Genomic DNA, 13,766 nt, shown 5'->3' with positions numbered 1-13,766 from the left:
CTATAAGTAAACCTTTTTGTAGGTTGACTTCCTGAAGTGTGCAAACACTTCAACCCTGTGGTGCTGTCAAAACATGGGTTTCTGACATCTCAGCTTCTGGCTCAGCCAAGAGAATGTAAGAGTATTTGGGAAACCTGTTTGAAGACAATCATTACCTTACCATTTAAGTTTGGCTTGTGTCACAAAAAACATATAAGTCACCTGTAAGGGTCCATAGTTGGAAAGCATTTAAAAAACGAGTTGTATGTTGAAGACGTGACATGCAAATATTCATACATTAATATATATATATAAATGCAGGGTTTTTTTTTTTTTTGGCAATGTATAGTCTTTGGGATTACTGTTGCTTTGATATTTCAGGGACAATGTTTAGTTTGGTCTCCTTCTGTCATCAAACATGAAGCCAAAACTAAATAGCAATGTTCAAAACATACTGTAAACACTCAACCTTGTTCTGTTCAGCCCTTTTTCCATTAGCCACTTAAAGCCTAGAAAATGTATTACAACCTTCACAAGAGGGGGATATGACTCCTTCAATCTGACCTGACTGATAGTAGTATAAGCAAATATACCACTGTATTTATAACAATATGTGCACTGTATTGCTGTTGTATCAGCTTGAACAAAGAGAACCCAAAAAGAACCAAAAGCAACTAAACCAGATAGAGCAAGATTTAGAAATGTTCAGAGTTACAGAATACAGAAGACTCAAGCAAAAAATTCACATTAATGAGCATTCACTCTTGTAGCATGTTTCTGTATTGTTGATAAAAGGACTGACTCCATCTATTTGGTAATGAGGCTGAAATAGTCATTCCATTAAAGAGTGTGATCGCATAACCTGGTGTTATTGTTGGCACAGGCCAAACGTCCACCAACGATCACATGTACACTTAATATCAAACACACACACGCACACATACACTGACAAATGGTCTAGTAGTTCATCACAAAAGCACCAGACTCCTTAATAGACCTTCACACCAACCTGTGGGTCATAGCTGATGAACGCTGGAGAAAAAGTAGACAGAAAGTAGCGTCTGCGACTGCAGTCACGAAAAGGGAACAGCTCGCAACCTTTCCAGGCCTGCTGTAAGATTACCTCTGCTAGGGACAGAAAGGTTGCCAGAGTTTCATGCTGGGTCGCGACCGTCATTTTGGACAGCAGTCAAGGGCAAGCAGCGTATCGGCCAAAAGACCTCTGCCCTGTGCCAGCGAGTGATGGAGTTCTCTCGCAGGGATACCGGATAGCACCTCGGAGACCCAACAGTCAGAGAGTGGCATGTCAAGGTTATCTAACAGCTGACGTCGGCAACCTATTTTTTGCTTGCCGAGGTTCCTTTATGTAATTTGCATGAGAACATTATGGGTGTTGACTTTCACTCATTAGTTTGAGATTTTATTTAGAGTGTGTTCAATCCTCAAGAGACATCCTGAGTTTATTGCGTCTGGATCTATTTCTACACTTGAATATTCCTCATTTAGGTCAGACGTCTTGTGGCTGAAAAAGTCTTAAAACAAGGACGTTTTAAAGTTTTTGTCATGCCGGCAGACATATAATGATCTTCACTGAGGACCTCTGGGATACGGAGTATGATAATTGTTCCCTGGGCCAAGTTGTTTTATGGTTAAGATTAACCTCACAATGGTTTCACGACACTGGATTAATATTAGGCCCACTGCAGTTGAAGAGAGAGCTTTGAGAGTTGCCTGTAATGAATCAAAGAAATGAAATGTCAAACAGGTTTTAATGGGGCCATTTGGACAACGTCTAGTAGGTACTAAATCACTTTTTTCTGTATTTTAACTTTTTTTTTTTTTCAGGGGGGCAGTAATGACTGTGTGTGCATCGGGAAGAGAGCATTACCAAGTTTTTTTTTTACATGGGTTCTTATAAAATATTCATTTAGTGAAATTTCAGTTTAAAAGTTGAGATGGGGAAATGTTTGATAACAATGCCATGCCAATGGTGATGATGAGGTGAAGGATGATAGTAGGTTATGATGGTGATAATGATTACTGATTAAAAAGACCTTTCTAATGATCTACTGACACCTGCCTGAATCAATAACTGCAGAGTACAAAGTGGGAGTGATCACACTGATGAGCACTGCATGTAGAATTGTCTTACATTTTAAGATGAAGGGTATTACTAACTGGTCGTGGCCAAAACTGTTGATAACCTTGATAAATATGATCAAAGACGACTATGAAAATTAATCTGCTTTCTTTATCTTTTTGATCTTTCATTCAATTCAATTCAATTCAATTCAAGTTTATTTGTATAGCGCTTTTTACAAAACAAATCATTACAAAGCAACTTTACAGAAAATTATGTCATTAAAAAAGAAAAATCAAATCTTTAATTTTTACAGTTACTAACTGTTAACAGTTACTGGTAAAACATCTACTATATATAATGAAATCGTTATTTGAATTTATATGTAATTGTAGCAGAAATGAGTCAAATCAGACAAATCAAAGAGTCTATCAGAGCTGTGTGCATTGAAACATGAGCTGAATTCCTCAGGAAGTCATAAATCAGTTCTAGTGCCACAAGAACCAAGCAAGATAACCAACCAACCAACTTGTTCACACAACAGCTTTCAACATTAACACCAATAGAACAATTATTGACAATTTTAATTCGAAGAAGAGATTGTCAAATTTATTGTTCGTGATTGGAATGCAACGCTGGACATCACATGTAAACCCAGGAGATCAAGTTAAATACTTGCATTGACTTCCCCCCCCCAGCCAGTGAAACCAGACTGAAATTCCTAAGGGGGAAGTGCTTTAAACCTTTGTCTTCACAGAAAAGTCCTTTGCCAGAGAATGGCAAAGAAACCCTTTTTATACATTATATATGGACCAGAATGAACTCAAAAAAGTCTTATGAATGAATCATTCCATTGGTTAAATCCATATTCATTTACGTGTAACCCACACATTTGACTATCAAGTATAATCACTTATTGTGTATGTCTTTTGATAACTATAGGATACCTAGTCATGTCTAGTATTGAAATAATCGCATTTTCTTGCTTGATATTGTCCTGACAATCATTTATTTATAAAATATATCATAATCATGTTATAGGAATCATGTCCAAAATTAGACCCTGTGAGGCAAGAACCACATGCTTGGTAAGATAAACAAATGATTTATGATACCCACCCCAAGAACATATCTGATTGGTCAAGGCAACATTTGAGGGGTGGCCAACAGGAAAGTTTAAATACTTTGGATACGATTAAATTTTTGCTTTTAGTTCTAGTCTGCCTGCTGCTATTAGCCATGTCGGCTTTTAGTCTGCTTTTAGCTCCAGCCTTGCTCGTGCTATCAGTCATGCCTGCTCTTAGCTTGTAGCTTTGCTACCTAGCTTTAGCTTGTAGCATCTAGCCATGTGGTTAGTCATCATGGTTCTTTGAGCGCGGTTCCAGCGTGCCTGCCTGCTGCTACTTATGCCACAATGAGAAGGAACACAACCTAGTCTCGTCAAACTTTATTTCTTTTCTTTTCCGTTTGAGATTTTCGTGTTCTGAGTTAAGTTTTGTAACGTCGACCTCGTCTGCGCGTTTGAACTCCGACCAGCCACACAACTCCAGCTTCAGCCAACGCCCAAGCACGGGCTCCCCAAGACGTCACTTCAGCCAACTGAACTTCCAGCCAATCAGCGACACCGGGATACCCCTTTCAACGGGAGTCCCTTTCACAGCAAACGAAGGCAACGTATTCCCAGATATTTGTTGTGCTGGTGTATCTAATATAATTTTAACCCCATTGAGGAACTCAATGCGAGCGCTAATTAAGTGATTGATGGTTGTTCATGTCTATGCAATTTAACGTATTGCTGTAAACTTGGGATTCCATATTTCCATTCTCTTAAACTCATCTTTCCCTAACTTTCGATCTTCCTGCAACTTGTGTGAATGTGTGTGTGCGTGTGTTTATGTGTTAGATTAGTTTATATGTCTTAGATTTATCTAATAAAGCCTTATTCATGTTGAAAAGAGAAGTATCTTGTGTTTTGTGCTTACAAGTTAATGTCTTAAACTGCCGATCTTGTTACTGTGCTAATTGATAGTGTTTTCACTATAGTTTGGATATTAGTATCCAGCGCAGATTTGATGTTAAACGGCTCGTTCACTGAACCGCAGGCGCGTCTCCGTGAACAGCCGTGAAACAGTGATTCTGTTCAAATTCCCTTTAAAATCTTAAATGATTCCCTTTGAGCTAAATTGACCTGTTTCCCTTACATAATTTATATGTTGCAAGATACTTTTTGCCCAGTGAATTGTGTAGTTACAACATTCACCAGCAGGAGTTGGATGATGAGTCATTGTATATAAAAATTTATAATTAAAATGTTGCATTTAGTTTTCATTTTAACTACATGCTGCTATTATATATATATATATATATATATATGTATACTTTTTTTTCTTAATGTATGTTGTCGTTGCAGAATGTACCATTTGAAATGTTAATGCTAATACTAACCAGCCAAGATCTTTTTTAAACACAGGCATAGATTTGGCGGCAAAATGCTCTGTAATATCTTATAAGTAAAATCTCAAACTCAAATGTTAAAAACGCACCTATAGCTTAAAGGGACCCAAAAATGATAGTTCTGTAATTAATTACTCAGCCTTATGTCATTCCGATCCTGTAAGACCTTTGTTCATCTTCAGAACACAAATTAAGAATTGTTGATGCATGCCGAGAGCTCTCTAACCCTCCCATAGACAGCAAGGATGCTTACACAATCAAGGCTCAGTAATATTGCAAGGACATCGTTAAAATAATTTGTGTGACATCAGTGGTTTAACTAAGAAATTTTATGAAGCTAGAAGAATGCTTTTTTTATGTGCCAAGAAAACAAAAATAACAACTTTAATCAATGATTTGTCTTCTCTGCATGACCCTATAGTGCCCTTTTGGTCAGTATCAGATACTCTCAAATGATTTTAAATGTTAAATCATTTGACTGAAATGATTCAGTGACTCACTCATAAGGACTGTTACCTGTTTTGTTATTAAATGAATCAGCATTTCTTAAAGAATCGACTGAATGAATGATTTAATGACGTTCGTTTCGTTCGTGAATGATTCTGTGCTTTAAATTGCTTGCTAATGAAGATCATTTCACTTCCTTTTTTTCTCCTGTAAAGTGTGCTTGCTGTGTCAAACTGGCAAAGACCTTATGGAGCCCCATGGCACCGTGTAGGACCATCGGCCGGTCCAAAGTCATGACTCATCCATTTATAACACACATGAATGGCTGTAGCTTGACCAGATATCTAACCCGCGGTCATTCTGGGGACATAGCCCATCTGTGCTGTGTCTGTATGTGTATGTGTTTATACGAGTGTGTGTGCAAATGTGTCACGGCATGTGACTTGGCAATTAAAGGGCATTGATCGTGAATTGATGTGTTGACAAGATATCCACAAGGCATCATTTGCACAAGAATGGATCACATTGTCAATTTGATACATGCATTAGTGCATTGTGGGTATGTATATGTGTGTGTGTGTCATGATGACAGGTGTTTTCTCTGTGTGGAACTGAAAGGGCGATTGCACACTTGTAGTCCCTGCAGCTCAGAGCCAGAAACCTACAGCCGAAGAACCTGCCCATGTGTCCTACCATGTGGTCATCTGCTGGCCCGAAAGAGAGATGGATTGAGATAGTGAGAGAGAAAGAAACAGAGAGAGCGTTGTGTTCCGCTCACAGGTTTAAGGTCAGGCACGACACTATCTACAGGATGGACAGGAAAACATATTGCATCCTGTCCTGGAGAGCAATTTAAACAGGTGTCAAGGTGTGCATGAAGAAAGGAAAGTGTGTGTAGGTTTACTAAACTATATAGACCAGTGGTTTTCAAAAAATTGTAATCTAATGACCCCCAGATATGATAATACCCTTGCACTGTATATATTATAATGTGTATATAAATTGTCCATATTAAATATTTTAAATATTAAAATATATTATTTATTTGATGTATAAAATTTTATTTATTAAAAATGTTAATAAATAAATTTTTATATTTTTCGCTGATTTTATTTTTAACTTTACATGCACAGTGCTTTCTGTCAGATGACTGTCAATTATATGACTGTAAATAGATAATAATTAATCTTCATGCTTTTTTTTACAGAATAAAACACTATATAAATGTCATTTAGATATTATGTAATGTAGAATTCAGTAAATTGTTCAGTAAACATTTTTCATCTCCAATTTTCCGATGACCCGTCTGATAACCCATGCAACTTTGAGGACAAAATCATCCTCAGAAGTTAGATAAATATAGCACAACATCCCTTTAAGGACGCTACGTAATAGAGTTTATTGGTCATTCTATACTTTATTACCACTTCTCAGCCTGATTTCGCTCCCTTCACTCACCTTAGAGGCTCACATTACAATTAAAACTTGATGACTGTCAGATTAGTTTGGCTCTAAGAGCTCCTAAAAGCCCTATAATCAATTTAATGTCCGTCTGATTCCAGCCGAAATGCCGGATCTAGCATTTAACCTCCTACCCTGCAGCGGAGGGATCGGCACCTTGCCCTATCTCAGCTGTTGTATTGATTTCAGCACATTGCATTTACCGTTCTTCTCATTACATGGTTAAAAATCATGCAGGCTGAAAGTAAGTAATCAGTCGTTTATAGGTCAACACATAAATCAATAGGCCTGCACAGAGCTGGGCTTCCTGACGTCACAGGCTTTGATTTCCCCTTGTAAGTTACACATGATATACTGATGTATATTGTTGTTACTGTAGTAATCTAAAGATCTGTTTGCTTTTACGCCATCTATATGTGAAGACAGCAGAGAAATGTATGCTCAGCACAGTGGAGTCCATTGTTTTGTTAACTTTGTGGTTTATTATTTTGAGTCGTATAGGACGCGGTAACACATGGCCTTCTCACAATATATTGCTGTACACATCCATCGCTTTGGCCACTCATAAATATTCACACAATTATGCAGCATGTATCAAATGATCTGCTCTCCAGTGCGGTTAGCGCTCACACTTTTGCTCACCTTTTTCAACTAACTCAGGGACTGCTAAACGAAATGATCACACAAGTCAAACGAACTAGGCTTTGGAGGTCAGATGTGCTCTGGCACTGTTAATATTGTCTAGTGTGAGCATTCTTGTTGCTTCATAACATTATGGTTGAACCGCTGATGGCAGATGGACTATTCTGACAACGTCTGTCATACTTTTCTGGACCTTGACAGTGTAACCAACTTGGTAGTCTATGGTACAGTCTCAAGCCTCCTGGTTTTGATCCAAAATATCTTAAATTGTGTTTCGAAGATGAAAAAAGCTTATACAGGTTTGGAACGACATGGGGGTAAGTGATCAATGACAAAAAAAAAATATTTTTAATTTGTATTTTATTTTATATAAATATAAAAGTGTAAGGAAACCAATTGTTCCAAAGAACCTCTTGTGTGTAGAATCACTCTCTGCAGATTTAGAACTGTTGAAACACACAGTGTACAGTCCAGAGTCATCCAGTCAATTGACTAAAATGACTCTCATAAATACTTTCTTTGACTTGTATTGTCAGTAAATGAATCAGCGTTTCTGAAAGAATTTATTGTATGAATGTATGATTCAATGACATCTGCATTAACACTAATTTCTTTCCTGAATGATTCTATGTTTTTGAATGATTCAGTATACTGAATGATTCCATGGTTCACTCATAAAGACTTTTTTATTTGGATTTGGATTTTTTTGAATGATTTAAAGACTCACTCATAAAAACATTGGTATGTTTCATTCCTGAATGATTTAGTGTTTTGAATGGTTGGATAGAATAAATAAGTCAAAGTCTCACTCATAATAACATCACCACCTACTGCTGAAACAAGGTAACCCGCAGAAAGAGTCATGGACCCCCCCCCCCCCCCCCCTGCAACCAACAACTGAGATTATTGGGAATTTAAGAATAAGAATAAGGGGCAAACTTTTAGATATGCCCAGCCAACATAGGGTAGAATCTTAAAATGAGAAAACGTGACAAGTAATAGCTTGTTTTCGCATGATTGAATTTTTTTCCGTCATTAAAGTAACTCAAATTAACCCCTGTGACAGCCGGGATGTGGTATTACAGCACAGTTTTGCACAGCCATCACTTCAATAGAACTCAGTTAAGTTAATTTCAATTGACATGAGGTTGCGTTGTGCTTCTGATTAGGGGCGTTTGATTAGCTTATGCATTTCCATGACCCACGCTAATGTATGACCCTTTGTCAGAGTGGCCTGCCAGAACCCCGCAGGAACTGCGAGAGCATTGACACTAATGTGAACGTGATCTGATTCAGATCCGAAAACCTAAGTGCAGTTGGATTAAAATTGGATTCATCTGAGCACCCTCTGCTTATTAATGACAACAGGTGTTAATTTACCACAAATGTGAGCATCCCAATTAAAAATGAAAATTATATACAGTGGGGCCTGAGAGCACATTAACAATCTTTAAAAAAAAATGAAAACACACTCAGGCATGTCGAGCTTATTAACAACGCCGACCAACTTTATGCAAAACTCTCTTTCCACTCTATTGAGTTGCTTTATCCAGAGAGACGCATGGAGAGGGGTAAAAGGAAGTTTAAAAGAAAGTGGTCAAGAAAGTCATGGTTATATTTGGAAAGAAATACTGCAAAAATGTATGTGTATGTCAAGTCAAGTCACGTTTATTTATATAGCACTGTATACAATACAGTTTGTTTCAAAACAGCTCAATAGTAATGAAGAAGAAACCAACACAATCAATAACAGATCAAAAACTTATCTGCCTCAGTTGGAGAGCATATGTTTTTTTATGTGCATTTTATTAAAATAATAATTTCAATGAAATATTCCAAATATGCATAAAAATATGTATATTAAAACATCTCACAAACTTCACCAAATATATGAGACAAAGCAGCTCTGTAGCTCTAAAAAAGACAGTTGTGTCATTATTAAATTCAGTGTTGGTTCAATTCAGTTCAACAACTGTCTTTTATAAAAGTTCATAAATTATGTAACAAGTTCAGTTCAGGTAGAAGAAAGAACCTCTACTGAAGACAACAGTATCATTGTTCATCTCAATTCAATTTCAAGTTTTGTTCTCAACCAACAGTGTCAGTGCAGTCAATTGATATTAATTACTAATTAGTTTCTTTTAAATCCCAACTAAGCACGCTAAAACGCAGTACTGGGCAAAAGATAAGAAAACAGAGCAAACGTGTGTGTAATTCAGCAAGAAAGTGAGATGAGTAAGTGTGAGAGTGCATGTGTGCATAGGGGTGGCCTCCCATTCTGATTGCACTCTGGCTGATGCTGCAGGGATGCCCAAGAGATTTCTCTCACATAACCATGATTAGTCTTACATCCGTGAGCTTTAGTGCCGAACTCTCTCGCCACATGCTGACCTGCTGCCTCTAAATCTCTTACTGAGCCAGACAGGCCCATTATTTCACTTCAGCCTGAGCTTTATTATCTAAAGTCGGTCAGAACCATGTGTGGGGGCCTGTCAAAACGGCTGCTGGCAAATGGAGATTGCCTGTTCCATGATTTACAGGATCAATCAACGGTGGAGACTGCAAGCATACCAAAAAGAAAAAGAAAAAAAGCCCAGAGCAGCAGTTTGAAATGGGCCGATATAGTAAAGCATTTATGGTTGCATCTGAAAGATGCAGTAAAAGCTTTAGAGGAAATACATACAACCTCTTCCATTTATTTGGTATCACGTGATTGGTTTTCTTTTTTGCATATGGAATATGCATACAGAATTATAATTGGCCTGGTCTTCGTTGCATAATTTTAAATGCTTATTTGCTTGAACTTTTCTTCCATGAATGTGTAATTTAGCATCTGCCGAGTTACAAATCACAAAAGTTCACATTAAATCGAGTTCATCTCTCCAACACAGAACACTCATCATTTGTATTCTTGCTATTTTTCTGTGACTTAGCTTACACAGTGTTATATATTTGCATAATGCCTGCCCACTGGCTGCTTAAGCCCCGCCCTTAAAAGCAGTGATTTTGCCATACTGAGGAAACACTTGTTTAACTTTTTCTCAGGGTGGGCTAAACATTTATATATATATATATATATATATATATATATATATATATATATATATATATATATATATATATATATATATTCTAATATTGACACCAAAGTTACCAAAGATATAATATTTAAGCCAAGTCAATTCACCTTTATTTATATAAGTTTTATACAATACAGACTGTTTCAAAGCAGTTAAATAACAGAGTAAATTAAACAGACCTCATGAAATATAAGAGAAATTCAAATGATGCCCTGAAGAGAGTACAGTGTCAATATTCAGCTCAGCTCAGTTCAGTGTTGATTCAGTTCAGTTCAATAACTGTATGAAATTAGTTAATGAAACAAGCTAAATTCAGCTATAAACAGTTATATCATTATTCAGCTCAAGTCGGTTAACAGTTGATTCAATATTGCAAAATTCATAAATTATGAAATAAATCATTTACAGCTGCTCATGAAGCCTCGGGAGCTGATACCCAAATATGGTAAGGGGCGTTACATTTCCGACATACACTCTAAGTGTCTGACCGATCACAACAGACTGGGCTTTTTAGAAAGATGGGTTTTAAAGGTATTTTTCGGGCAGACAGAGGGTGTAAGGTATGAGAAAAACAATGTGTTTTTGAACTTTCAAATCATGTAAATGTATTCTAGCAGACCCCAAAAGTAAATTTATAAACTTGCATAATATGGACACTTTAACCATTTATAGCTGATTCTTGTGTGCAGCTAACTGAAAACAAGACACACCATGAGAGTCATCATCATTTGCACAGAACCGAAGCCTGAAACTAAGCTTACCTAAAACTTATTCTCATGCTGCCTTGCAAGCACTGGTAATTCATGCAGGAAATGCAAATCTAGTTATAGGCGACTTGAAATCTTTAAAACATAATAACCCAAAAACATCTGAAGCCAAGCTCAATTTATCTTAGATATGCGCTGCTACTTTTAGAAAAGGACATGAGAGAGAAAACTTAGGAGTAAAGATGAAGCTGGGGACCACTCTCTCTTCTCAAGGGTGAAATCCTTTTCTGTACAGCTCAGTGGATTTCACTCATTTTCTTTATCGATGGAGCAAGTGGACTAGGGCAGGACCCTCATGGGCTGCTTTACCCGGCAGCTGGTTAATGAAACAGGTCGTTCGCCACCTTTTTATAGCACATCCCCGCTAATCAACCACCACAGTCCTGCTCCTGTGACATCCCTCGGGACTGGACTGTCAATCTCAGTCTTGATGGGGCTAAGTGCTCTGACGAGCAGAGGTTTGCACAGAGTGAGACGGATAAAATCATCATTACAAATGCAAAGGAGATTAATGAACCACATTAAGATGCAGTTCTGTTTGGACATATTTATTTATGCCAATATTTATGGAATTATTATTATTTTGATTAAACTCGGCAGAGCACATTATCAGTAGTCAGTCATTCTGGTGTGTCTAGATATAAAATGTGCCTTGCAAAAATAATTAAAATTGAAAAAATAATAATGAACAAAAAGGTCCTTTAAAAGTTATAGTAAATACAATAGAGAAACACATCTGAATTGTCTTCCAGCTAGAAAACAAACACTTATGTCATGAAAGCAACAGGGAACTGCGGCAGATTTTGAAATGCGCAAAGACTCTCGACCTCTATCTACCAGTCCAACAGATCAAGTGCTTTCTAATCCATCACAATATTATCTTAAACCTCATTGTTTGACTTAAAAGATAAGCTATGCAGGACTAAAACAGAAAAAAAACACTACTCCAAAGACAAAAAAAGCAACACTTGGTTCATTTTTCATGTGCATGCAAATAAAGGGCAGTAAATGACTTACAAGCCAAGAGAACAGTAATATATAAGCAGATTGAGCATGATGGTGTTTCTGTGCAAGCTTACTGCATGACTGTATAGTTTCTGCTCTGAGATTATTCTGTGTTTATGTCATGTTTGGAGAAACGGGACAATCTGAAACTTACCTCCCAGAGCTTGCTTCATAACAAAATTCATGATGATGGCTTTTTATTCCTGCCTTCTTCAACCAAATATTACATTCAGGTTGAGCTTTTCAAGTAGTCCCTTGTCGCCAGATCTACAATGTGAAACAGACAATTACTTAATAGCAAAAGCTTACTTTGTATAAACAGCTATTCACCTTAAAAAAAAAAAAATGTGGATGTGGGCAGTTTTTTTTTTCTAAGGGGCTATTTCTAACTTAATTGACACTTAAAATTTTCATTTGAGTATGTGTGTGATTTTGTCATATTAAATCATGTGTTTGACTGGATCAAAACCATTTACTGTGTCACAGACGAAGGCATTTTAGGTAATATGATAAAACATTACTAAAGACTATAGGCTAACAATAATGACTGTATGGCATACACAATACTATCCAGCCGATCATTTCACAAGATGCGACATGTGAAGGACAGTAGAGGTCAATATACCTCGCATACAGTTCACACAAAGTGCAGAGTTGTAAAATTAAGACGGGCTCCCGTTAGTGACTTATCGGTGCCTGCATGTAACTTAACCTTCACAAGGAAAAAATAGCGCTAATAACAAGCTCTGGGATAAGCATGCATCGTGTACATTTGAAGTAAATCTGCAGGGAGCGTTCGTTCTTCTCTTGGGGAATGGCAACATTACATTGCAACCTAAATATCAAATAACATTTGAGAACAATACTTATTATGATTATTGTGAAAGAGTTTCAGAATGTAAATCTTAGAATTAATTATACTACAATACAACGCAAGACTGGATCCCTTAATCTGTGCGTAAACTTTCCCTCATCCGAATCAAACCCTCAAGCTTATAGTCCGAATTCACCGACACGTTGGCTGATGAATGAGTCCGGGTGAATCTCGTACTCTACTGTACTCCTAGTGTCTTCTTACGCTTATAAATGCGTTAAAACGACCCGCTTTGTATTTCCGATGCGTGTCGAAGACAAAATCACTTCCTCGTTCCATGGGGCTGATTTCAGCACCATTGCTGGCGGACAGCTCCCGCTCCATCCCACATAGAGCAAAAGCCAAACGCTCGCATTCCACACACACACACACACACACACACATACAGGTTATAATTACCTGCACGGCGATTTCAAATGTCTCTAGAAGCTGATTAACTCCTCAGAAATGAAAGTTGAGCAGTACTGATACAGCGAGGCTTTAACTGCTCGTTACTAACATCTCTGGTTTCCAGGCAAAAGAAGGACGTCCTTGTTTCTCGTGCTCAGAGAGGCAGTGTGAGTGTCTGTGAGGGGAACTGCAGCTGCCGCTGATAAAGGCACTCACTGAATCACATGGAAAGCTCCCATCTGAAGCGTCCCATGTTCTGAGCAATCAATTTTTAATGACTGTGGCTGTCGTGGGCAGGTGTCCTGCTACATATTCCGGTTATATGCTTCTTTAATGCCAACGCTGGGGGATGAGCTTATTTAAAGCACCTTGCCTTGATGCAAATGACTTGTCGCATACAAATGGGATATGCATGGAAGATTATGTATATGCGATGCAATGCTTTTAATGTTACCGCACGTTATGATTGAAAGATTAAGCCTCCGTTTGTTCGGCTTCACCTCGATTTGTCCTTGAAGCTGTCTGATGCGACTCTGCATGCGTTTTCCTGAACAAGCGTGATTTCAGAAAGTGTGGCCGATATGTTT

The 13,766-nt window shown here is 37.6% G+C and overlaps 1 protein-coding gene across 1 annotated transcript in view; it reads right to left on the bottom strand.

Annotated features, from left to right (window-relative positions):
* LOC127971968 (complexin-1-like) overlaps window positions 1–13,437 on the bottom strand; it is a 41,434-nt gene extending 27,997 nt beyond the window's left edge. Inside the window, exons 1-2 of the mRNA XM_052575320.1 lie at window positions 13,189–13,437; window positions 12,070–12,182 (exon numbers count right to left, since the gene is read on the bottom strand). Of these exons, the coding sequence (XP_052431280.1) occupies window positions 12,070–12,100 (31 nt within the window). The 5' untranslated portion in view covers window positions 12,101–12,182; window positions 13,189–13,437. The remainder of the gene's footprint in view (window positions 1–12,069; window positions 12,183–13,188) is intronic.
* Window positions 13,438–13,766: the final 329 nt, after the last annotated feature.

Source organism: Carassius gibelio, chromosome B14 (genome assembly GCF_023724105.1).
Source record: "Carassius gibelio isolate Cgi1373 ecotype wild population from Czech Republic chromosome B14, carGib1.2-hapl.c, whole genome shotgun sequence".
NCBI lineage: Eukaryota > Metazoa > Chordata > Actinopteri > Cypriniformes > Cyprinidae > Carassius > Carassius gibelio.
The sequence above is the reverse complement of the archived record's forward strand: the minus strand, read 5'-3'. Positions and strand labels throughout refer to the sequence as shown.